Source organism: Mustelus asterias, chromosome 1 (assembly GCF_964213995.1).
Source record: "Mustelus asterias chromosome 1, sMusAst1.hap1.1, whole genome shotgun sequence".
Lineage (NCBI taxonomy): Eukaryota > Metazoa > Chordata > Chondrichthyes > Carcharhiniformes > Triakidae > Mustelus > Mustelus asterias.
Genome location: NC_135801.1, coordinates 107,779,249 through 107,806,743, shown reverse-complemented (window position 1 = coordinate 107,806,743; position 27,495 = coordinate 107,779,249). Strand labels below are relative to the sequence as shown.

At 39.8% G+C, this 27,495-nt stretch overlaps 1 protein-coding gene across 2 annotated transcripts in view; it reads right to left on the bottom strand.

The window, feature by feature from the left end:
* Nucleotides 1-9,755: 9,755 nt before the first annotated feature.
* The window catches only part of tmem33 (transmembrane protein 33), a 29,425-nt gene continuing 11,685 nt past the window's right edge, over nt 9,756-27,495 (bottom strand). For both annotated transcript variants that reach the window (XM_078216740.1, XM_078216748.1), the window contains exons 3-8: nt 23,011-23,105; nt 18,346-18,533; nt 15,953-16,020; nt 14,311-14,444; nt 14,056-14,139; nt 9,756-11,080 (exon numbers count right to left, since the gene is read on the bottom strand). In XM_078216740.1, coding sequence (XP_078072866.1) covers nt 10,951-11,080; nt 14,056-14,139; nt 14,311-14,444; nt 15,953-16,020; nt 18,346-18,533; nt 23,011-23,105 — 699 coding nt within the window. In that variant the 3' untranslated portion in view covers nt 9,756-10,950. The remainder of the gene's footprint in view (nt 11,081-14,055; nt 14,140-14,310; nt 14,445-15,952; nt 16,021-18,345; nt 18,534-23,010; nt 23,106-27,495) is intronic.

Genomic DNA, 27,495 nt, shown 5'->3' with positions numbered 1-27,495 from the left:
GGACAATATGTGTTGCGATTCCTACATTTCCACACGATAGGATTCGCTGAATAGCAATCTTGTCAATAGGGCCCAAACAATTTGCTCATGTGCAAGCTTGAAGCTACATATATTCATACACAGGGACCTGTCCTCTGCAGGCAAAAGGAACATGTCCAGACATTGCATCTTTTTTTGAATTAAACAAGAGCATGGGGGACAATAGTTCCCTGGTGCATTCACTGTGTCAATGCCATGATCAGAGTCAATTTGCAACAAATCAGCTTATTTTCTCATGCAGTATAAATTGTTGCTTGCTTTGAAATTTGACTTTTTTGAGTCTGTCCTGATAGGTGCAAGACAAAAGGCTTCAACAGCATGTCTCTTTTTTCAGTGAGATCCTTGGATTCTATCCTTGGATAGAAAATCTCAGTTACAAAATATGTATTTCAGTTTATTAAGGTATTAACAATGACTGGGAAATCAGTTCTACATTCTATTTCTGGAATTACCATAAGTACGGATATTATCAAATTAAAATGACTTTTAAATATAACAAAGGTTTAGAATGATATCCTGTGTAGATGTACCATAAACATTAGGAGCAGGAATGGGCCATTCAGCTCAAGCCAGGCCAGTACCTTTTGATAAGGTCATGGCTGATCTGATTGCAGCCACAACTCCACTTTCCTATTTTCCCCCTTATAACTTCTGACTCTCTTGTCAATCAAGAATCTATCTATCTCAGCCTTACAAGAATTCAACGACCCTACCTACACGGCACTCTGTGAAAGAGAAATCCACAGACTAATGACCCTCTCTCAGAAGGAAGGTGAAACATCCTTTCAGCATTCATCCTGTCAAGTCTCCTCAGTATCTTATGTGTTAATAAGATCACCTCATTATTCTAAGCTCCAATGGATACACACCCAATCTTCCCTCATAAGATAACCTTTTATCACAGGAAAAAGTCAAGTGAACCTTCTCTGAACTGCTTCTGGTCTTATTATATCTTTCCTCAAGTTACAAGACAAAAAGTATACACAGTACCCCAGAAGTGGCCTCACCAACGCCCTGTGGCAAAATATCCCTACTTTTATTTTCCACTCCCCTTGCAATCAATCACAACATTCCATTTACCTTTGTAATCACATGCGGAACCTGCATGCTACTTTTTTGTGATTCATGAACCAGGACAAACAGATCCCTTAGTACCACAGTTTAGCAACCTTTCTCCATTTAAACAATAAACTACTTTCCATTCTTCCTGCCAAAGCGGACAAGTTCACATTTTCCCACATTATACTTGATCTGCCAATTTTTTTGTCCTCCTGACATTTTACTTTCCTACCTATCCTTGTGAATTCACCAAATTTAGCAGCCATGCATTTTGTCCCATCATCCAAGTCATTGATACAGTAGTTGAGGCCCCAGCTCTGATTTCTGTGGCACTCCACTAATCAGTTTACCAACCTGAAAATTTATCCTTACTCTTTGCTTCCTGTTAACTGACCAATCCTTGATCCATGATACACCGTGAACTCTTATTTGCTGTAATAATGTTTGATGTTACACCTTGTCAAACACCTTTTGGAAATCCAAGTACACCATATCTACAGGTTCCCCTTTATTCATATAACTTGCTACACCCTCAGAGAATTCAGATCAGTCAAATGTGATTTCTCTTTCACCAAACCATGTTGATTCTGTCTAAATGCACTCAAATTTTCTAAGTACCCTGCTATAACCTCCTTAATCACAGAAATATATTACACTTAGTTTAACTTTGGAGGGTTGGAAGAAGCATTGCATAACTATTGTAAAACAAAGCACTTATTCTATCTTAAATAAGAGAAATGCTATATTTTCAGAGTTCAGATAGAAAGGGAAAATGCAATTTTCAAATTGGTTGCGCCTTTAAAAGAGATCTTTTTTCTGAGTTATGACCTATTCATAAAACTGACCATAAGATCATAACAAGTATGGCAGAATGACAGAAGTGGGCCATTTGGCCCATTAAGTCTGCTCCGCCATTCAATGAGACCAAATCCATGAAGCTTGTCATCTTTGTAACCACAACCTGTATCTAGTAACAAATTTGTTTAATCTGTAAGGTGGCAGGGCAGCTCTTCATTAATTACTAATTTATACAAGACCACAGATTAACAAAAATACATTAAATAATTAGGATGGAAAGTCTGAGTACTGCAGGGCAGGACAGAGGTACAAACCTGATGGAGGAGTCATAATTGGTGAAGATCTGTTATGATTGTGCATGTTAAATTTCTGTCATGTGATATTCTTGCTCTTTGTAATGTACCATTAATGAGGAAGACAAATACAATCATTGACAAATCAATTATTTTCATAAACACACCTTTCCATTCCTTGAAGATAATATGGAACATTTCTTCAGCACTTCCCTTCTGTCCATTAGTTGCTCCTCTGAGTGCAAAGGCGCTGCTCCAAGTTCTACCTCTGTGTGACGATAACTGTTGCACTGCTGCAGACATAAATGACCATCAGATTTCTAAATGATCCCATCCCTGAGATTGGGAATTGCAATGCAAAAAAGCAGGTAGAAGTCCTATGCTGCAATATTTTATTCCCTCAAAGGGATGCATAGAATTATGTCCAATAGTTGATCCATTAGAAAGATGATTGACAGAAAGATAGTTAATGTTTTCACAAATACCTGCAATGTGGAAGACTTTTATTAGACTTGCTGCTGAACGTTAGTTAGTAAACAACATTTTTATTGTGTTCCACTGTAATGATTTAAGCATTTTAAAATCCTCAGATACTTCCAAGGCATTTTCTGTTTTTTTAATGCATTTTTATAGCACAAGTCCTTAAGGCCCTTATTGTTTCTGCTAATTTAAGCCCATTTATACAGGTTTGTCATATTTGAGTCCAACTTGTGAATTGTGGTTGTCATATAACTTCCATGCCAACATTTGAAAATCTCTAAATAGGTTCTGGCCCCCGCTTTGAAACAATCTAAAACAGTTGCAAATTACAGCTTCTGTGACTAGTGACAATGGTGTATAGCTCTCCTCGACTTGTCTGTAGCCATTCAACAGCCAACCACACCAGTATGCTCCAACATTTTCAGGAGACTGTCCTTGCTTGGTTCCACTTGTCCCTAAACGATTGTAGCCAGAGGAGCTTCACAGTGGCATCATTTCTCATACCATTACCCCTGGTACCCCACCCTCCCACCACCCGAGGATTTATTGTTAGTCCTCCTCTGTGCACAGTGACACAGTGGTTAGCACTGCTGCCTCAGTGTCAGAGACCTGGGTTCAATTCCCAGCTTGAGTCACTGTCTGTGTGGAGTTTGCATATTCTCCCCATGTCTGTGTGAGTTTCCTCCAGGTGCTCCGGTTTCCTCCCACAGTCCGAAAGATGTGCTGGTTAGGTGCATTGATCATGCTAAATTCTTCCTCATGGTACCCGAACAGACGCCGGAGCGTGGCGGTTAGGGGATTTTCACAGTAACTTCATGGTAGTGTTAAAGTAAGCCTACTTGTGACATTAATAAATAAACTTAAACTCTTCTTCTATATGGGCTCAACTTGCACACAGATGTCGACAACACCCAACTCTACTTTTTCTCTATTACTTATTTGTCTCTGTGTTATCTCACGTTCAGTATTGAATGAGCCACAATTTCTTCCAACTAAGCTATGAGAATACTGAAACCAGTATCCTCAGGCCCTGCTGCGAACTCCACTGATGTCATCCTTCTCTGCAGCCGCTGTCTGAGCTTGAACCAGACTAGTCATAACGAGGCAGCATCTATGGAGAGTGAAATTGTTAATGTTTCAGGTCTGTGACCTTTTATCAGAAGCTCTGATGAAAAGTCACAAACCCAAAAATGTAACTGCTTCTCCACAGATGACGAGACTGTTGAATATTTACAGCATCTTCGTTTTTATTTCAGATTTCCAGCACCTGCCGTGTTTTGTTTTTGCATTCTGTTCATAAGCTTTAACTGAGCTGAGTTTCCGACATCACTAGGATGCTACCGGGACTTGATGGATTGAGTTATAAGGAGAGGCTGGATAGACTGGAACATTTTTCTCTGGAGCGTAGGAGGCTTAGGGGTGATTTTATAGAGGTCTATAAAATAATGAGGGGCATAGATCAGCTAGATAGTCAATATCTTTTCCCAAAGGTAGGGGAGTCTAAAACTAGAGGGCACCGGTTTAAGGGAGAGGAGAGAGATACAAAAGTGTCCAGAGGAGCAATTTTTTCACAGAGGATGGTGAGTGTCTGGAACAAGCTGCCAGAGGTAGTAGTAGAGGCGGGTTCAATTTTGTCTTTTAAAAAGTGTTTAGCTAGTTACATGGGTAAGATGGATATAGAGGGATATGAGCCAAATGCGAGCAATTGGGACTAACTTAGGGGTTTATAAAAAAAAAGGCAGCATGGACAAGTTGGGCCGAAGGGCCTGTTTCCATGCTGTAAACCTGACTCTTTGACATCCTCTTCCTCACAAAGAATCCACATTCTCAGATTTTGGCCCTTTGACTGTCTTCAGTTGTTATGCTCAATGCTCTAGAATTCAATCCCTTAACCCCCTCCCCCCACCTCCTCATTTCCTTTAAAAACATCTTTAAAACTCATCTCCTTGACCAAGCTTTTGGTTACCCTTTCTAATATCTGATTATTTGATTCAGCACCTATTTTTGTCTGATTACATTGTGAAACATTTTTCAATGCTAAATGCAAGTTTAAAGAACAGAAACAAGCCATTTGGTTCAACACATCGTCGGTATTTATGCTCCATATGAGCATCCTCCCATCCATCACCTAACTCCAACCTATTCTATTGATTTTTTTCCCTCCAGTTATTTGTATGCTAGCATCTCAACTGCTTGTGGTACTTGTTCATGGGTTGAACTGTTGAAGCTTAATCATGAAATTCATCGGTGAACATTTTACACGTGCCCTAGAATAACACAGCAAAATATGGGTGCATTAACCCTTAACATACTCCTCTGAAATTTTTCTTCTTCTAGCAGAGGTATTAAACCTTCCTAAACCTTTTTAGATTTTACAAAAAACTTTTTAAGAGTTCAGATTTTTGTGCTCCTATGTAATTTGAAGACAATGGAGGGGGGAATTCACTGACCTCGTCAAATGGCCAGCGAGATTCCCAATACCCAACTGAACAGGATGGTGGCCAAAAAAAAAGAACGGGATTTGTGCAGAGTGTGAAGACTATTGGGATTCACCCACTCCACTGGCCCCGATTGGATTGCTGCCTGTTATGATCTGAAAAAGAGGAAGTGAAAACATTTATTCCCTTTGAAGAAACAGCTATCAAACTTAGTATATTTGCAACCATTGCAGTTAGGAACAATGGGATTACTTGAGATGCATTCAAGCATGAAGGGAAAGGTGAATAAACAGTTGACTGGAGGCTGAGTAGAAATCCATTAAGCTGTGAATGAAAGCCTATATCAAAGCATTGCATTAATGAAACTGAAAGAGATCAAAGATTTTAAATGGCACAGAGAATGTTTTAAATGTTTCACCTTTATAGGAAGGCTCAGAAACTTCAAACAAGAGCTGTGAATACATTGGGGCCAAGGTGCCAGGCCAGGCTGTCAGTGCCAGGGCACCATTGGCACTGTCAAGGCACATGGCCTGAAGGGGGGCATGAGTGAGGGTTTGAGGGGGAGGGATCTGAGTGGGGGGTGCTAAGGGAGGAACCTGAGGGGGATGGGTTGGGTCACCCTCATGACTGCATGGTGTGGCTGAGGACCCGTTATTCAAGTGGTGGGGGGGGGGGGGGGGGGGGGGAGGAGAGGATGCCCCTCTTTGCTGAGGGGTTGGTGGTACTCCCCTGAGAGCAGGTTTAACGTGATGCATTAATTTGCATTTTTCAGGTTGGTGAATCCCATCTGACAGACACTGCCAATGCCAGTGGGGAACACACTGGTTTCCCTCTTTGCATGGGTACTTAGTTCGGGAGAATCATGACCAATGATTTTAAATCACATAATTCCCATCTTAATTTTTTTGAAATAAAGAACATTGCAAATGTATACAATAGACACTGGGTTGGTTAGGGCACACCCCTTTGCTTCAGCTTTGTTCAAGAAGTGTGAATGTCAGTGGAAAACTTCATAATTCCAGTTTGTTTGGACTGATGATGTGGAATTATATTTCTGGATTGCTATTCTGATACCTTTTTAAAATAAATAATTCAATGGGTCTATGCCATTGATCTGCCACAAACATAAATATTTAAATGTATTTTTTGGAAAACGCAAATAAACATTTTAAGTAAAATTAATTTTAATTACTTCAGCAGCAAAGTGACTGAACAGTGAGTTAAATGCAAACTGAGTCGTGCTCTGTATGGATTAACCACTATCACCATTCAAAATTTCCAAACCTACTTCAAAAACATTATCATCGTTCAAGTAAAGTGATTCGATCAATTTTTTTCTGGTTGGTGAGCCACAAAATATAAAAGCACGTGAACTATACTGCATCTAATGGAAGCAAACTTGCAATGTGCACAATCACTTCCCCCAATAGTGCATTGGAAAATAAGATAATAAACAGACTTAAACAATAGAATTCTCATGGGGACACAGAGGCTGGTATTTTAAGTAGTCGAGCTGCTGGTATAGGGTGAAATAATGACGCATCAATATGAATATCAAGCCTGTTTCCTACTGATAGCATTATACAAGAGAGATGCCTTTAGAAGAGTTGATCATACAAGAGAAACTAGAGGCAAGGAAAGAATGAAAAGGACTTGAGATCAAATAGCGAACAACAGATAAAATTACACACTGCTCAATGCGTCTGCTTTAATTTCAATCATTTTGTTTTCCTTGTTGATGTCTTGCCAACATCAATAGCAAGGTTGCAAGTGTTCACTGTGATTGCTGAGAAACCAATGCAGTAAATATATTCTCGCAATGTTTTTTTTTATAAAGGAAGCCTCATTGTTTCTATCCTCACTGTACTTCCTGTTCTCAGATTTTTTGCTGCTTGTACATCTTTGTTGGTGTCTGCAGCCTGATTGAGAACAGACAGTATTCATATTTACTTAAAATATTCCAGTTTCACCACTCCCAATTTTCCCCATACCTGGTGGCATAGGTTCAACTATACATGATATCTGAATTGCAACCAAATTTGATTGAATTATCTTCATCCCAACTCATCAAATTTATAGTATGCCTATCAGCAGCAGTGTAACAGCTGATACAATACACTACAATTCACTAATATCATGATGCCACACCTGATGCATAGTAAAATAACATTATCTACCTAGCAGCACAGATTCAATACAGTATCAGTTGTACTATTCAGACACCTTTGACACATTGATAAACAACACAGGCACATTTGTGAAATAAAAAAGTTGAGAAAGATTGAATTATCAATTTTGTTCATTAGTAATGATTATCTTGAAGTTCAAGGTACAATGCTAGCCCATTGTGCATTTTACTAATCTACATACAAGGTATTCCTCCTTCAGGTACCATACCCTAAGAGGCCATTGGCAACCATGGACTTCTATTGGATTTGCCCACTATTATGCTTGGCAGTCATTTGCCATTGCCTCCTGTAGTATGGCTGACCAGGAGCCTCTCCTGCCCTTATTACTTTCCATCAGGCATATTGAAAAAAATTACAGGCTGACAATCATTGACACGTACAAGATCCTGAGGAGACTTGACAGGATAAATGAGGAAAGGAATTTTCCATTTTTGAAAGAGACTAGACCTAGGGGTCTAAACATTAGCGATCTTCCACTTACGACAGAGATAAGGAATATTTTCTTTGATGAAATCAGTGGATTCCTCGTCCCCAGAGAGCGGTGAGCACACAGTCATTTAATATTTTTAAGGCTGAGTTAGACAGATTCTTGGTTGATAAGGGAGTCAAAGGTCATAGGGGGTAAACAGGAAAGTGGAGTTGAGGCTGCACAATCACATTGGCCATGATCTTACCAAATTGTGCTGGCTTGGCTCGAGGGGCCAAATGGCCCACTCCAGCTCCTAGTTGTGTGTTAGTTTGTGTGTATTCTCTACCCCAGAAATCAGTGAGGACCGAGTCATTAAACATATTCAGGCTGAGTTCGACAGATTTTTGATCTACAAAGGAGCAGGCAAGAAAGTGAAATTGAGGCCATAATCTTGTTAAATGACAGAACAGGCACAAAGAGTCAAAAGGCTTACTCCAGCACCTATTTATTCGATGGATCACTTGTGGCTCACATTTGGAAGTAATAAAGCAGTTACTGAGATGCATGAATGCACAGAAACCTTGAGTTGATAAAGACAACTGAAAACAAAGTTAGGCTCAGGATACAAACCAATACTTCGTAATTTCAAGTCTTACCACGTGCTGATGATATACATGAATCACTGGCTTAATGTGGTAGAGAGGCTTGTGCACTCTGATAATCTGTCGAGTTATGTTGTCAGGGCACTTGATGCATGGCAGTAAAGTTAGGGGGAGATGCCAGACAGTGTGGTGAAAAGATCTTCAATGGTAGAAAAAAGACAACAGAGTCTCACCAGCTCTAAAGGCTGCAATGGCAAGGAAGCCCCAATCATTGTGGTTCCACATGGCACCAAAGTTTGACCACCAACCTGTCAAGATCACGTGGACTGTGTTGGCACCCCAAGGTCACCTCATCAAATTAAGTCACAGACAGGCTTCCATCACGGTCCATTTGTCAAGTCTTGTGGCTATTGAGAAGTGGTAATGGGCGGGGCTGTGAACCTGGGAGCCTCTCCTCATAACTCAATCCATCAAGTCCCGGTAGCATCCTAGTAAATCTTTTCTGCACTCTTTCTAGTTTAATATCCTTTCTATAATAGGGTGACCAATTCTGCATTTGAGAAACTCTGTCCATCTTTGAGTCTAGCCAAAACAAAACTCATATCAACCAACACCTGGTCAGCCAAATATTCTACCTCCCATATGTTAAAGGAGACACTGAAATATTTTAAGCACATCCTATTGCAACCACCTCCCTCAAAAGACCACTATTGATGAAGTAATCCAATACCAAATCAGCGGCTCCAGCCTCATCTCCAACAAATGTTGACAAGTCGTAGTGGACAGAGCAGTTGTTGTCACCCCAATCCTGGACTGCAGCAAGACCAGTGACACACAAGAGTAATAGAAAAACTACCATCAGCAATACTTCCATGGTATCCTCCAGATTCAATGGAAGAATGATCAAACAAACACTAGTGTCTTTCTTGAAGCTAGTTCCATAAGCATTCAGGCAAAACCCTTACAAAGTCAACTTCAAAGTACAGAGGCTGAAAAGCATCTCCCCAGCCAGGTTGTTTTCTCAATTCTCAGATGATCAGTGTTCCACAGTGGGACAAAGCAAATACTTGAGACATTCAAATACTTCTTGAAGTGTAGTGGCACTGACATTAATGGTTGGGAGGAGAATGCTACCAATTATTCAAAATAGCAACAACTGTTAAAATAATGAGGTAGAGCAGCAGGAAACAAATCCTGCCCCATGTGTTCAAAGCTATCTGTAGGTTGAGAATCAGTGTTCAGTCATAAGACCCATGGCAGAAACTCACAATTGAGTAGATATATCTTCAAATCGAGGGACAGTCGACTATGATAGAGAACCAAGAAAATGCCTCCAAATAAAAGATTGAAAATTTGTGCTTTAGCAATGCCTAACTGATAGCTAACTCTAAATATTTTTAATGAGCATTTTAATGCAGTAGTTGGATTGTTGAAAATAAGACAGACACTTCAGTGTTAAGCTTTATTAGGTACAGGAATTTCAGTCAATAAAATTTCCTACAATAAATTCCAAAGCATAGACAACAGAAATCTAAAAAAAACACAAAACTGTAATTTTTCCATTTGTAGGGATGAGAAATTGGTTCCATAAATATTTGGTTTGTAAAGTAAGAAATTTATAACATAATATTTTACAAAAAGTTTATTTTTAAATTTACTAGCTAATTTAGCTTGAATTTCATTGTGAACATTCTGTACCAATACAGGTTCTCACAGGAAAGATGAAAATGTTTGCAACTACAGAGGAATTATTTCAGTGCAATCACTGGGACAAAGTTACATGCATTAAAGATGATATCCATACATTCAAATATTGAAAGTCTGCCATAAATCATCAGACCTTTTTAGGAAGATAATGTGAAACGCTTTGCCGAACACATTTCAGAATACACTTGGCGTGTTCAATGCCCAGTTTATATTACACATTTTATTCTGCAAAGACCCCCAGCACAAATTTAGTTCATACTCTAGTAATATTTACTTCAGAATATTATCATAATCCAACTCTAAATTCATACTATCCAAACCTCATTCTGATAAACTATTGGGTATTCTGCTTGACTGGCAAACAGACGTCCAAGTACAGTGCAACAATTCATCCAATGTCAGTTTACCAGTGCTTAATTCTACATATAGCACTTCAGGCTGCACACAGTCTATGATCTGTAACCCAGTGAATTAGATAGACCCTATTCAGTCCCTACCAGGCAGGTACCAGTACCCAAGGACACAAGTAGAAAATAACATTTGCGTACAGATATCACAATAGAAGATCATGAACATCCAACAAGTGCGTAACAAGACCTTTGACGACATCTTCCCTTCCTCTTGTGTTGACTAAAAGTAAATTTTGATTTGATCATCAGTACCTAATTAAATCAGTTTTTTTAAAAAGCCAATACTAACATTTTAGCTGTTCAATATCTTAAGTAACTATTCCAGTTAAGCAATTTAACTGAAATCCTTTAAAACTGAATTTCAGTTTTGTTTCAGTTTACAAGATAAAATCTCATATGAAAGGGGTTTTTACAAAAATACAGAGGCTTTTGGAATATATCTGGGATTGACAGCAACTAACACGGATACCACTTGCTCGGGATATTTATTCATCTTTCATTGAGTATTTATTGTTTCCAGCTCATTTCAATTTGCAGTGGGAGCCAATCGGCTTATAAAAGAAATGCAGTTAAGACACATGTTTCGCAAAATTCCAGGGCAGGCAGGTTTCATAATTAAGTGCTGTAATAACAATTTCAGCTCCGAAAAGAGATTTCTGCATATGAAAACACAATTGAGAGAGTTAGTAACATCTTAGATAGGAGTCAGGATTATTTAAGTTCTATAATTAGCAACAAAATTCAACTACAAAGAATCATAGAATCCTACAATAGGTGGAGTAGGCCATTCGACCCTGCACCACCATTCAATACGATCATAGCTGATCATGCACTCAGTATCCCATTCTCACTTTCTCTCCATACCCCTTGATTCCTTTAGTCAAAAGGGCCACATCCAGCTCCTTCTTGAACATTTCTAACAAACTTTTGATTTGATTTATTATTGTCACATGTATTGGGATACAGTAAAAAGTATTGTTTCTTGCACGCTATACAAAGCATACCCTTCATAGAGAAGGAAAGGAGAGGGTGCAGAATGTAGTGTTGCTGTTATAGCTAGGGTGTCGAGAAGGAGCATTGTTAGAGAGCTTAGAAGAGTTCAAATGAAGTTTTGGAAGCATAGAATGAGTGTAAAAGATAGAATTAGAAGGTATGCTGGGCACAGCTTGCAAGTCGTCGCCTCACTCCGGCGCCATCTTGAAAAATTGGCCCCAACAGCTTTCTGAACCTGGGAATTCCATAGGTTCGCAATTCTGAGTGAAGAAGTTCTTCCTCACCTCAGTCCTGAATGGCTCGCCCCTTATTCTTAGACTATGACCCCTAATTATGCACTTCCCCACTTCCCAAACATTGGGAGTATTCTTCCCATATCTAGCCTGTTCAGTCCCATCAGGATTTTATATATTTCTATAACATCATCTCTTATTCTTCTAAATTCCAGTGAGTACAAGCCCAGTCGATTCAGTGTTCCTTCATATGTCAGTCCTGTCATTCCAGGAATCAGTCTGGTGAACCTTCACTGGACACTCTCAACAGCAAGAATGTCCTTCCTCAGGCTAGAGACTAAAACTGTACACAGTACTCAAGGTGTGGCCTCACCAAGGCCCTGTATAACTGCAGCAAGACATCCCTACTCCTGTACTCAACTCATCTTGCTATGAAGGCCAGCATGCCATTAGCTTTCCTTACCGCCTGCTATACCTGCACGCCAGCCTTCAGTGACTGTTCTACCATGACACCCAAGTCTGGTTAGGTACATTGACCCGAACAGGTGCCAGACTGTGGCTACTAGGGGAATTTCACAGAAACTCCATTGCAGTAATGTCAGCCTTACTTGTGACTAGTAAATAAACGTTAGCTTTCATGTTGCGCTTCCCCTTTTCCTAAACTGCCATCATTCAGATAATAATCTTCCTTCCTGTTTTTTGCCACCAAAGTGGATGACCTCATACTTATCCACATTATATTGCATTTGCCCAGTCAACCTGCAGCCTCTTAGCATCTCCTCATAGCGCACACTGCCACCCAGCTTAATGTTGTTTGTAAATTTGGAGATATTGCATTCAATTCCTTCATCCAAATCATTAATGTATATTGTGAATAGCTGGGGTCCCAGCAGTGCACCCTGTGGTACCCCACTAGTCACTACCTGCCATTCTGAAAAGGATCCTTTTATTCCCACTCTCTGCTTCCTGGCAGCCAACCAGTTCTCCATCCACATCAATACATAACCCCCAGTACCAAGAGCTTTACGTTTGCTCACTAATTTCTTAGTGGGACCTTGTCAAAACCTTTTGAAAGTCCAGATATACAACATCCACTGGTTCACCCTTGTCTACTCTACTGGTCACATTCTCAAAAAATTCCAGAACATTTGCCAAGCACGATTTTTCTTTAGTGAATCCATGCTGACTTGGACCAATCCTGTCACCGCTTTCCAAATGCTTAGTTATTAAATCCTTAATAATCGACTCCAGCATTTTCCTCACCACCAAATATCAGACTGACTGATCTTTAACTCCCCGTTTTCTCTCTCCCTTCTTTTTAAAAAAAAAATGGGGGTCACATTAGCTACCCTCCAATCCATTGGAACTCTTCCTGAGTCTATAGAATGCTGGAAAATAATCACCAATGTGTCCACTATTTCTCGGGCCACTTCCTTAAGTATTCTGGGATGCAGAGCGTCAGGTCCTGGGGATTTATCGGGTTTAAATCCCAGCAATTTGCCCAATACAATTTCCTGACCAATAAGAATTTCCTTCAGTTCTTCCTTCCCTCTATCTCCTGGAACGTTATTTGTGTCCTCCTTAGTGAAGACAGATCCAAAGTATTTGTTCAGCTGGTCTGCCATCTCTTATTGCCCATTATGAATTCACCGATTCCAACTGTACGGGACCTACATTTGTCTTCACCAGTCTTTTTCTCTTCACATATCTATAGAAGATTTTGCAGTCAGTTATTATGTTTTCTGCAAGCTTACTCTCTCATTCCGTTGGTGTACAAGTCCCAATCAACTGTGTGATTGTCAGATTCTGATGTAATGATTCACTTGAATTTCCCACCTGAGAATCCTGCCCCTCTAAATCCAGGAAAGAGGGTTGACAAAAATCATCACTGTCAGGTGAGTTCAGTTAGTAGCACTCTTGCGTCTGAATCACTTTTACTACTTTTCTGTCCACTTGACCAGTCTATATATTCCTACAGTCTACAGCTTCCTTCCTCATTATTAACTACATGGCCATAAATCATCTCTAAAAACTTCTTAATCATTCCCTCAATAGTCTTAATCATTGATATGTACCATGAAAAGCAAGCATCTAGTACTGATTTCTATAGAAGAACAGTCAACAGCAATATTGTTATTTCTATAAAGCCAGTGTTTCTAACCATGTTGGAGTTGGCACTTTTAGATTAGGAAGCGGTTATACAGTGAATCTTTAACCATTAGGGGGTATGTTGTGTATACATGCAAATAACTATTTCTGCTATTAGACCAAAGCAAACACCTGCATGGGAAAAAAATTACAATTGCGTTTAAATATTTTACAGTCCACCCCAAGATTGATTTCAGTTTAGATTTAGTACCTCTAAGACCTTTAGCCAACATATCTGTAAAACTGAAAATACTTACCGGCAGTAGGGATTTCTGAGAGAGGAGTAACGGAGTGCAAGAAATCGGTAGTATATGAAAGGCTGCAGCAAGCTTCCATTCCCACTTTAAAAGTGGAAGAATACAAAATTATTACACAGTACTTCATCCCTCTCAATTACTTACTTCTGAACTATTAAACATATATGCAAATAGTTAGATTGTTTAAACAGCAAATGTACTTTTAATTTAAATTTGTGGAGCCAAAGGTTCATGGGTCTACTGAAGATATATTACCTTAAAAGCATAAAGACTGTAGCTGGCATCAGAAAAATTTCATTGCAGGCAATAAACTTCAAAATGTTCTGCTGATTGGCTGAAATTTTATCCAAAATGGATCTCAGAAAAGCCAAACTGGCTGGACCCAGGATCTGAAAGGAAAGAAAGAGGACAATGAAAGAATACTGACTGCCCTTCCAGCTAATTGCTGGCTGTAAATAGAAACTTGAATGCCGATTTATGCAACATGAAATAACTGTCCCAACACTACCCAAAAGTTATGAAAACTGCAAGGCTGCTGACAGTCAGATCTCAGAGTAATTTCTCTTAAAATCCAATAGTCAGCCCTTATAAATGTGGGACAAAGGCCAAATACTGTGGATACTGGAAATCTGAAGTATAAACAGAAAATGCTGGGAATACTCAGCAGGTCTGGCAGTATCCGAGGAGAGAGAAACAAAGTGAATATTTCAGGTGAGATGAAAGATCATTGACCTGAAATGCTCAGTTTACTACCTCCTCAGGTGCTGCCCCACTTGAGAATTTCCAGCATTCTCTGTTTTAATTATAAATTTGGGCCTTCCTTTGATATCTCTTGCAAGCAGTGGCATCAGTCAGTCCCTTAAGAAAGATAATTTCAAATAAAGGGCACATTTATACATAATCCCACGTATTTACCCTGCCAATCCCCCGACAGTAAGTTTAAAGTTTATTTATCAGTGCCACAAGTAAGCTTACATTAACACTAACTACAACGAAGTTAGTGAAAATCCCCTATTCGCCACACTCCAGCACCTGTTCGGGTACACCAAGGGTGAATTTAGCATGGTCAATGCACCTAACAAGCACGTCTTTCAGACTGTGGGAGGAAACTAGAGCACCTGAAGGAAACCCACTCAAACAGGGGGAGAACGTGCAAACTCAGGGAGAACGTGCAAACTCCACACAGACAGTGACCTGAGCCTGGAATTGAACCCCAGTCTTTGGTGTCGTGCTGCAGCCGTGCTAACACCGTGCCGCAGAGCCACCCCGAGTGAATGATCGCTGTACTAGCACTATGTGCAGTATAAGAACAGTTAGCAGTACATTTAACACGCGAACTGAGTCACAAATGCAAAATAAAACTGAAATTTGTTTAGTTCAGTACAATGCTTATGGGAGAAATAATGCTGCATGATATATGTTTCATATGATGGACATCCAAATGTAAACCTGGATCTTTGCACTGTGGAAGTGATGTGACCCATATTTTTACCTCTTCATCAAAATCACTGGAAAGGTAATTTAGTAATATATTTTGTGCATACTACACAACAGTTTGCTTACTATTCTATTCAACAGTTAGCAACCAAAATTCCACAGTATAGTAAATTAAAAAATGCTTTCATCCTTGGTTAGTAGATTCTGTAACATGGGTCTCCTATATACAAATGCAAGCCTGCCACATATTTTGGCTGGTGGCAAAGCATTCATGAAATGGTACTATGGATCACATCCACATTCATTTTCATCTCTGATAAAAGTGCCATAGTAATTTTTAAATGTAGTGTTTCAATTTTGTCAATTTAAGATTAAAAAGACATGTTACATTTCAATAAAGTGATAAACTTTGACCACTAACATGCAGGCCAGGACATCATTCAAAAACACCAATACTTACATCAAATATTTTCTTTGTGTAGGCTGTCGCATGCAGCAGAGAAAACAGGAAAACTGGAAAAATACTCACTAAAGCAGATAATTAAGGAAGATACCATTCACTATAGTAATAAAACTGCAAAGTAAAATTTATATTAACGGACTTAAGTTAGAAATTACCATGAATCTGGAAATACTCTATATTCAGGAACTTCATTATGAAGCTGAATTAAGTTGCACTTTGTAGCACCTATTATATCCTCAGCAAACCCCAAAGCACTTTAAAGCTAAAGAATTACTTCAGAAACACAGTTGTTACATTGATGAATACAGCAACCATTTTCCACACAAGATTCAAAACGAATTAAATGAAGGAATGATTGGTAATAAGTTTTTGATGTTGATTTGAGCTAGTATGAAGTCTGCAGAATTTCTCAACATGCATCAATAGAAACTGAAGATTCGATAAGTGCATTCTGATAGTCAGGATTGGGGTGGGTGGGGGGCGGCTCTTAGTCTGGAAAATAAAGTGAGCATGGTTTATGCTGTTATGCTAGCGAGGCGGGGCCTCAGAGCCGGCAAGACTGGCTGCACTGAGATTAAGGCGCCTTCTTTAAAGGGTGCCCTGATCAGAAAATGAAGCTTATTGGCTGGCCCGACCATCTCAGTCAGCTTCCCTCCCCTCTGCCATTACTGCCAGCATTCACATCCCCTCCCCCATCCCCCACAATCAGCACAGGATGGCACTGCCAGGTTTGCACTGCCTGGCCATTTTCCTCTCCCCCCTTGTACCCCTGAAGGGATCCCTTCAACAGGGTTATGCCTGGCCAAACCTGCCAAGAACCTCGCCAATGTGATGTCACGTTGGCGAGGTATGAATATTTAGTGAGGGGATAATTTGGCAAGGGGACTGCATAATTGTATTTAAATTTATTAAAATCAGGTTCACACCCATAGCACCTGAACCTGATTACGTTACTGGCGAGGTGCAGGGAAAATCAGAAATCGCGACCTCACCAGCAAGATTCACGATTTCTGCTTTTCTCTGGATTTTGCATCCCCACCAGCAATCCCGCGCATGGAGCATATGGGCTAAAGATCCCATCCTTTGTTAATATAGTGTCACATTTTTAATGTATTGGAAAACAGAGTTTCTATTTCAGGCATGCCTGGCTTTTTAAATTTACATAAGAGCTAACACCTGTGAACAGCAGCATCTGTAATTGTAGTTTGTTTGCTGCGGGTTAGAGAACCAATATCATTAATAGAGAATGGGTTAGTGTATTGCTGCTGAAAGTTTTGTTAACAAACTGGTCCCAGCTGAATCAGAAGCTTAAGGATTATATAAATTTGTGATCCACATAAACAATTTTGAGCATTTTATTAACAGGTGTTAGCTCTTATGTAAATTTAAAAAGCCAGGCATGCCTGAAATAGAAACTCTGTTTTCCAATACATTAAAAGTGGGACACTATATTAACAAAGGATGGTCTTTTTGCTCATTTTATTTTTATGAGCAGAAAATGCACCTTAAATTGCTTTAAGGTAGGAATAAAATCACAGAAACCAGCTGATAATGGGTAAAATCAGGGTCTATGGGCTAATGAGTGAGAATATGTCTGTAATGTGGGATATAATATTTCCAAAAGGATCGAAGTGAGTTTGGGTCCCACTTTGCTATTCCACCCTCCCACAGTATATTGCTACACACTGTACACTTGCCAATACTGCCAAATACTATCAAAACCCTGGACTTCCACACTGCTACAAAACTTACCTCTTGGTTTCTATGGCCCCCTGTACTCACTTCCCCAGAACTGTAGCCCCAATCCAACATGCTGGGATCTCCCCCTTCACTGCTCAGAAACCCAAAACCACATTCCCATTGCTCCCACATCCCAAGACCTCCATCCTGGAATAACCTGCGCAAATTAGAGGTTCTGTGCCAGTGTTCATAGAACCTTCCTCTTTAATACCCTGAAACCCTTACACTCCTCCTCTCTGCCCCAGAGCTTCTTGACTTTGAGACACTCCCATTAAAAGTGATCGTCAGGCCTTCAATCCCAGGGCTGCCCCTAATGCTAATATTAATCCTAATCTCTGAACACAATAATTGCCATAAAAATATCCGGCCCTTTTAATGTAGTCAATTTATGATGAGCCACATCACAGAATATTTCCTAGACGAACATATATATTTACAGTTGCAACAGATCTTATTTGGGATTAACTCCTAAATAAGCAAAATACATACATCTTAACAAAATGTACTCAACAGAAATTACTTAAATTATTTTACCAATAGAAGTATAGTTGGAAGCTAGTTTGGACTGTCAGTTTTTACGCACAGAAAATATTTCTATGTTGTAAGGCAATCTTAACTACATTAAGATGCAGCCAACATTTAAAGGATACTTGTAACAGGATGAGAGTTGACGAAAATCAATGAGAAAAGGAGATAGTGACAGCTGTCCTCTAACAGGGCCTGACTCAAAAAAGCACGACTCAGCTGAAAGTGAGGTAAGCGTTGGTGTAATCGAAGTGCACTGGTAAGGGCATTTGCCAACAGGGCACGTTGGTAAAAGTTGGCAGCCTCATATAACCTATAAAAACAAAGGATCAGATTTTAATAAATATATTTCACATCATTTTTTGAAAAACTCTAGGATTTTTAAAAACTTCATATTACAATTCTTGGAGGCAGTAAGTATCACTTATACAAGCAATCAATACACAGTACAGATCTATGGATTGAGTGTTAATTATTGTAGGTCTTCATCGGATTCTGAACCTGATGGTGGGACTAGGTTAGCGGAGGAGAAAAAGTGACAAGATTCAGGGAGGAATTTTCAAAGCAAAGAAGCTTTGGCATTTAATGGTGGAACTATGAAAATCAAGGGTGTGCCAAAGGCCAGAATTAGAGGACTGCAGAGATTTATATTAGCGCGACAGGGATTGGGAACTTGAACAGTAGGTCAGCAAGTGAAATGATCAAGGAGGAGTTAGAGACTAAGGCTAGTAAGGCTAAGAGGAAGATCAGACAGGCAGGCGGTTGCATTCAACAGGAAATCCCATTGACAATGGCGGGACCAGTGGCTGGCTGCCTCTACCATCTTGAAACATGCAGTGGATTGCGAGGCAAATCCTCCCCAGTGTCTCACCATAAAATAAAAAATCCGAAATAACCACCATTTAAATACATATATGACAACATACATTATGCAATTTGTTTCAAAGCAATAGGAACATCCAGTCTATCCAATCTCTCTCAACTAAAACTTTCCAGCCCAGGCAACATCCTAGTAAATGTCTGCATCCCTGGATCCTCTGCACCTTTTCCAGTGCTGTCACATTCCTCCTATAATGTGGATTCCAGAACTGCATACAATACTCTAGCTGTGGAATAACCAATGGTTTATATAGTTCCAGGATAACCTCCCTTCTCTTAAATTCTATGCCTTGGCTAATAAAGGCAAGCATAGTTTAAAATAATTTACCCCCCTATCCTGAGACTGTGTTCCCTGATTCTAGATTCCCCAGTAAGAAGTCTCACAACGCCAGGTTAAAGTCCAACAGGTTTATTTGGCAGCAAATACCATAAGCTTTCGGAGCGCTGCTCCTTCGTCACATTTTCCACTCCATCTGACGAAGGAGCAGTGCTCTGAAAGCTTATGGTATTTGCTACCAAATAAACCTGTTGGACTTTAACCTGGTGTTGTGAGACTTCTTACCGTGTTCACCCCAGTCCAACGCCGGCATCTCCACATCATGTCTAGATTCCCCAACAAGGGAAAACATTTTCCCTGCATCCAGTCTGTCAAACTCTGTTAGAATTTTACACATTTCAATCAAATCTCCTCTCATCCTTCTAAACTCTAGTGAATACAGGCCCAGTCAAACCAATCTCTCCTTATAGGGAAGTCCAGCCAACACCGGTATCAGCCTATTGAACCTCTGCTACACTCTTTCTAAGGCAAGTATATCCTTTCATAGGTAATCGGGAAAAAAAAGTTTCCTGCCTGGCAACCAATTCTCGATCCCTGCCAAAATATTACCCTCGATCCTATGTGCTTTAATCTCACCCAGTAACCTCTTATGAGGGACCTTAACAAAAGTCTTCTGAGTGTCCAAATACACAACATCCACTGGTTCTCCCATATCTATTCTACTAGTTACATCCTTAAAAACTCCAGTACATTTGCTAAGCATGGTTTGTCTTTCATAACCCATGCTGGCTTTGTCCAACCCCATTAAAACTTTCCAAATATTCTGTTATCACATTTTATAATAGACTCTAGCATCTTTCCCACTACTGATGTCAGATCAACTGGTCTGTAATTCTCCATTTTTTTCCCCTCTCCCTCCCTTTTTAAATAGTGGGGTTACATTTGTCACCCTCCAATCTATAGGAACTGCTCCAGAGTCTATAGAATTTTGGAAGATGGCCACCCAATGCATCCAATACTTCTGCCACTAGCTTTCATATTCTGGGATGCAGATTATCTGGGTCTGGTGAATTGTCAGCCTTTAACCCCATTAATTTCCCCTGCACCATTTTCTTTATTAGTAGATGGGGGCAGAGGGCATGGTTGAGGTATTAAATGAATACTTAGCATCCATCTTTTCAAAGAAGGCAGGTGCGACCCAGGCCATGTTGACAGATGAGAAAACTCTGTCCCTAGCAGAGTTCAAAATTAATAAGGAAGAAGTGGTGAATAGACTGTCAGTACTTAAAGTTGACAAAGCACCGGGATCAGATAAGATGCATCGAAGGATATTGAAGGAAAGGAGTGAAAATTGCAGGGACACTACCCATAATCTTTCAGAGGTGCCAGAGAAATGGATAATTGCAAATATTACACCTTGTTCAGAAGAGGTTGTAAAGATAGCCCCATCAATTACATACTGATCAGTTTAACATCAGTGGGAGGCAAGCTTCTAAAAGCAATTATTCTAGGCACATGGAAACACATGGGTTGAGTAGGAAGAGCCAGCATGGATTTCTAAAGGGGAAAAACATGTTTAACTAACTTGGAGATTTTTTGAAGAGAAACAGAAAGGATCGATGAGGGTGATGCTGTTGGTGTGATGCACCTGACTTTCAAAAGGCATTCGGTGCAGTATCACACAACTAACTTGTAGGAAAATTCATAGCTCATGGAGTAAAATGGATAATAGCAGCATGTATACAATATTGGCTGTGTAATAGGAAGAAGAAAATAATGGTCAATGGATATTTTTTGGGCTGGAGGAAGGTTTGTTTGTTTTTCTTCCCTGGGGTCAGTGATATATATTAATGATCTAGATCTTGGTATGCAGGGGACAATTTCAAAGTTTGTGAATAACACAAAACTTGGAAATACTGTAAACTGTGAAGAGGTGTAGAACTTTAAAAGGTCATAGACAGTTGATGGAGTGGCAGATAAGTGGCAGGTGAAGTTCAATATGGAGAAATGTGAGGTGGTGCTTTTTGGTAGAAAGAACAAGATAATAGAAAATAAGGGGTAATGTTCTTAAGAGCTTGCAGGAGCAGAGGGATCTGGGTATACATGTGCATAGATCTTTGAAGGTAGCAGGTATTGTATCTGTCCAATTCAGATACTTCAACCAGCTTCTTAGTCAAAGTTTTACCCAGGTGTCTTTATTTATGAAAAGAACAAAGGACAGACACTGATATAAACCAACAAACTGTATTAAATAGTTAACCTGTAAATTATCCACTATGTATTCAAGAAAGCACCCAGGATTCGGCTATATTACCCATAAAGATGGCTTGGTAGGCTGTAGATCCAGTCCCTCTGGCTCATCTTTATGAAGGTGATTCTCACTGGCCATTTCTTCCTTACCTCTGGTCTGGTCTGGGTCGTCTCCCGTCTTGAGTCTTCACTCCCAAGATATCCGGAATGTCTATTTTATCCCCCTGTGGCCTCGCGCTTTTTTCCCACCTGCCCTTGGCCTTTTGCCAATGGGGTCTTGGGAGGCAGGGTCTCAGCACCCAATAGTCTAGTTGATGACCTGTTGACAAGACACCTGAGCCTACCCCGGGCGCCTGGAGTCTGGCCCCGTTTAGGCTGCGGACAATAGGCCCTTGTATATCAAATAGGAGCAATGATCACTTTATTGGTTATCGATCCGCCCGGATCCAGACATGCCCCAGCAGCCTGAGTTCTGTATATACGAACTTTGGCCAGGTCCGATTTTCTGCTGGCTATTTGCTGGAACTGACTGTAGATTAATTTAGAGTGCCCAATTCTTTAATTTCAAACATCCAATTATATTTTGGGCTCAGCACCACACAGGACCGGTAGAAAGATCAATCATTTAAAGCATATAGTATACTGGGCTTTATTATTAGGGGCATAGAGTACAAAAGCAAGGAGGTTATGCTGAACTTGTACAAGACTTCAGCTGGAGCAGTGCACATAGTTCTGGGTGGCACACTAAGAAGGATGTGAATGCACTGGAAAGAATGCAGAAGAGATTTACAAGAATGGTTCCAGGGATGAGAAACTTTGATTATGAGGGTAGATTGCAGAGGTTGGGAATGTTCTCCTTGGACAGAAGGGGGCTAAGAGGAGATTTGATAGAGGTATTAAAATTAATGAGGGGGCTGCTCAGAATACATAGGGAGAAACTGTTTCCACTTGTAACTGGATCATGAATGAGAGCGCACAGATTTAAAGTGATTTGCAGAAGAAACAAATATGATGTGAGAAATAACGTTTTCACAAAAGAAGTGCTTCAGATCAGGAATGTATAGTCTGGAAGTGAGGTGGAGGCAGGTTCAATCGAGGCATTCAAGAGGGCATTCGATCATTATTTGAATAGAAAACAAGAGTATAGAGGAAAATCTGAGGAATGGCACAAAATTCAATGTTCATTTGGAGAGCCGATGCAAACCTGAGAAGCTGAATGGCCTCCTTCTGTGGCGTAACAATTCTGATCTTTCAAAATCACCACAATTCCAAAATATACTAATATAAAATGCATCAATGTACAAACTTAATGACACATCATAGTATTTCTATTTTTAAAGAAGCCTTCTGTGTTAATACGGATCCAAAATGTAACAACACTTACCCCATGAAAGGAAAGATAAAGAGGATGGAACAGTACACTGTGAAGAGCCGAGAGAGCCACATGGCAGCTTCCAGTTTGTTCGCCATCATGAATTGCTGAAACACAGATTTGTAAACTAATTATGGACTATCAATAAAATACTCAGTGCCAAAAACTTACTGATGAGTGTTTACATAACAATCGCTTCTTTCTGAAAAGAATCCTTGCATTAGGTGAGATAGGTCTAATCAGGTCAAGAGAAGCCACAGGCAATATTAGAAAAGTCTGCACATCTACCAAAATCACAAATGTCAATTTACTTCAAGTACTAGACATTCACCTGCGAATTATTTATAGATCAACAGGAGTATTGAGTAAACTTGTAACTTAAAAGTTCCTCGAAATTAGCAGTGGTTTTCTTCACAAAGTATAATCAAACATTGCAAACCCAAAATGTGAAATAAATTGAACAGGTCCAACAGCATCTGTAACGGCAACAAATGGTTTATATTTCATTAGAACTGGTCCATACACTAATCCAATGGCTCCCAACTGCTAAGCTTGCAAATGTGCCGTGGCCTGCTGTGGGTTTTAAACAGTGTTGCCACAGGAGCCAGAGAAAGAAAAAACCTGGGATTGGGAACTGGGAGCATGCTTTTGGATGAAAGAAGCTGAGGGCTTTGCAGTAGTTGTTTCGAGAACTACTCATTCTCGATTTTATCTCTCCTGCTCTTTTCTGTAACTCGTCGTCCAACTTTGGTCTCTTATAACTGGAAGGAAGTGGATTTCTGCACAGTATGGCTGACAGATAACTGGAACTGAGTCCCTACAGAGTTCCAGATTTTCATTGTTCTTTGTGCAAGGGATGCACCTGGCATCACCCCCGAATGGCGTTTCTCTAAGTTTAAGATTATTCCCCCTACCCTCAGTAGCCAGTGTAGCTTTGGGGATATGTTGACAGCTGCCCCTGCCAATGTCTGTAGAGCTGTGCAGCTTCAGCCTTTGCCATGTTTGCGTTGGACACAATTGGGATTTTCTACCATTCCAATCCCAACATACAAAAAGATTAAAATACGATAAACCTAGGAATAGTTAAATTCCAGTAGAATGTAGTTTAATATGAGAAATGCAGCATTTCAGAACTCGGGTGTAATTGCACTATTGACTATTATATATATTGTGACCCTGGTCTGGGAGTACTTAACTCTTCTGTTCATCGTGTCTGCACCAGCCATAAAGCACCTATTTATTCTAATCCTTCTTTCCAGTACTTGGATCATAGCCTTTTTGCTATGGTATTTCAAATGCTCATCTAAATACTTTCCTAAATGATCTGAGGGTTCCCGCCTCTACCAGGAATTCCAGATTACCAACACTCTGGGTGAAAACATTTTTCCTCAAATCCCCTTCAAATCTTCTGTTCCTTAACTTAAATCTTTGACCCCTCTGAGTGGAAGGGAAATGTAAAACCCCTGGTTATTGACTCCACTAAGGGGAAAGGTTCCTTCCTATCTACCCTATGTCCCTCATAATTTTGTGCACTGTGATCAGATGCCCCCTCCGCCTTCTCTGCTCTACATAGAACATTACAGCGCAGTACAGGCCCTTCGGCCCTCGATGTCGCGCCGTTTTCTAAGGAAAACGGCTCCAGCTTACCAGCCTCCCTTCATTGCTTAAATGCTCGAGCCCAGGCCAAATCCTGGCGACTCTCTTCTGCACACGATCGCAATCACATCCTTCCTATAGTGTGGTTACCAGAACTGCACACAGTACTCAAACTATGGCCTGGCCTAATAAGTGTTTTGTACCCTATTTATGTCTAGATGATGTCAAGTTTCTTAGTGTTTCTGGAACTGTACTCTTCCAGGCAGGAGCGGAGTATTCCATCACACTGCTGCCTTGTAGATGGTGGAGACACTTCGGGGAGTCAGGAGATGATTTATTCATTGCAGAATTCCCAGCCTCTGACATGCTCTCATAGTCCTATATTTATACGGCTGGTCCAGTTCAAATTCTGCTCAATGTTTATCCCCAGGATGTTGATCTGATGAAATTTCGAACTTTCTAAAAGCTTCCTTTGAGTTTGGTTATAATTGCAAGTATCCTTTAAACAGAAATTCCAACAGTAGAATGGAACTGGCTATAACGGCTCTGCAGAGAGCCAGCATAGACTCAATGAACTAAATGGCCATTTCCTGTGCCATAATCACTCTAGTAATGATTTGTCCTGTGCTATATATTAGGATTGCTAATTGGCTTTAATGACATTTTGAGTACAATAACTTATTTTGTTTAATGTACTTATTTGAAGTTTAATAAAACCCCATTTCCAGTTGTAATCTTAATAGTGTTTCACAGAAGTATCAGAAGGAAGGCTAATGTAACAAGCTGAAAAGATGAAAATGCGGGAATGGTGCCTATAAATGGGAAGGTAAATAGTCTAATAATACCAAATGCTAAGGAATACTTTGTAAGCGTTACAGATCAAGTACAGAGACACTGCATAGTATTTATAGCATTGAAACAAACCCATGCTGGTGTTTATATTCACATGAGCCTCTTACCATCCCTCTTTATTCAACTCCATCAACATATCCTTATATTTATTTTTCTTGAATGTGTTAATCTAGCTTTCCCCTAAATGCAACGATGCCGGTTGCCTCAACTGCGCCTGTGCAAGTTCCACTTTCTAGGAAACAAATTCCCATTGGATTGATTAGTTACAATGTTAAATTTAAGGTCAATAGTTCTGGTCCTGACACAAGTGGAAACAACTTTTCAATATCTAGAAGGTCACAGCCTTTCATAATTTTAAACCCCTTTCATGTCACCCTGAAGCCTTCTACATTCTAGCGAATGGAGTCCCAACCACTTCAATCGTTCCTGACAGGTATTAGTTCTCAGTTCTATCATCTGAATGAATATTTCTGCACCTGTCTCCATATATTTTTATCATTTGAGGACCAGGACTGTTCACAGTAGTGTGTGTGGTATAACCAGGTTCTAAACAAGTTTAACATAACTTTCCTGCTTTTAATTCTGCCCATGTAGATATGAACCATGGTGCATTATTTGCTATTCTAATAGTCTTATTAATCAGCACTGTTACTTTTTTTGATTTGTGCATCTAGACGCCTATCCTTTTTAGAAACATTTCCCAAGGAATATGTAGCCTCCTTATTTTGCCTAATAAAATGAATCTCACAATTATCTATATTGAAGTATATTTGCCAATCACGCACCCAGTCTGCAAGTTTATTAATGTATTTCTATATTTTGTCACTGTTCCCCACGATATTAACTGCGTCCACCATCTGCAAATTTTTAAATTTCCTGATTCCCAAGTCTAAATCTTATGCAAATGAAGTGGTCCCAGCTCTAATGCTTCTAGAACACTACTTCCCACGTTTTACCAGTCTGAGAAACAAAGTAAATGATACATAATTGTTCAAACAACCACCCACAATTAGAAAGGACAAAAATAATTGAATGAACCAAAGAAATGTCCAAATGGAAAATGGATATCGGTAAAATGCCAAACGATTTCAATTTCAGAGCACAGAACAATTGTGTGAAGAGATTGTTTTGTGAAACTACCAAAAGACTCAGCCTTAAGCAAGCAGTATATATTTCCTACAGAAAACAGACAGCCAATCGTGATCATAACCCAGTTACAGATCCATATCCCCCCTCACTGGGAATTTTAAGGATGCAGTTACAATACATAGTAAGTAGTCTCACAACACTAGGTTAAAGTCCAACAGGTTTATTTGGTAGCACGAGCTTTTGGAGCACTGCCCCTTCATCAGGTGAGTGCCTGAAGGAGGCACTCCGTCAGGAGGCACTCACCTGATGAAGGAGCGGCGCTCCTAAAGCTTGTGCTACCAAATAAACCTGTTGGTCTTTAACCTGGTGTTGAGAGACTACTTACTGTGCCTACCCCAGTCCAACGCCGACAACTTCACATCATGGTTATAACACATGTGAAAGCCAGTCTGTGATTTGGATTCTCAACAATTCAATCAGGTTAATATAGGTCCTTCATTCAGATGAATCTTCAGTGCTCTGAAAGCATGGCTGGTTTCCAGACATGTTTCCAATTGTGTGCCAAGGTGGGTACTTGGAATTATGCAAGGTAGATCACCTCTGGTCTGTTCACAATTAAGTTTGAGGATTCTTTATTTTCTAACCATAAAGGTATTATGAACAAACTGCAACTAGGAAAGTATTTGAGTAAATGCAGATCTTATAAGAACTGCATATCCTATGGAGATTTTTTGTGTAATGTGCATTAAAGATGCCTGTGGCATTGTGCACAGGTAGTTCAGACTGTATTGGTTTAAATTGATTAATCTGCATATGGGTTAGGAACATTATGAGATTACGCATTCATTAGACTTTTGGGTGAGGAATTAGATGTAATTAGTAATGAACTGAACAAATGAAGTGCTTGAATAAATGAATTAGTTAAGTAAATGTTGACTTGTGGCAAAGTAATAAGCTAAA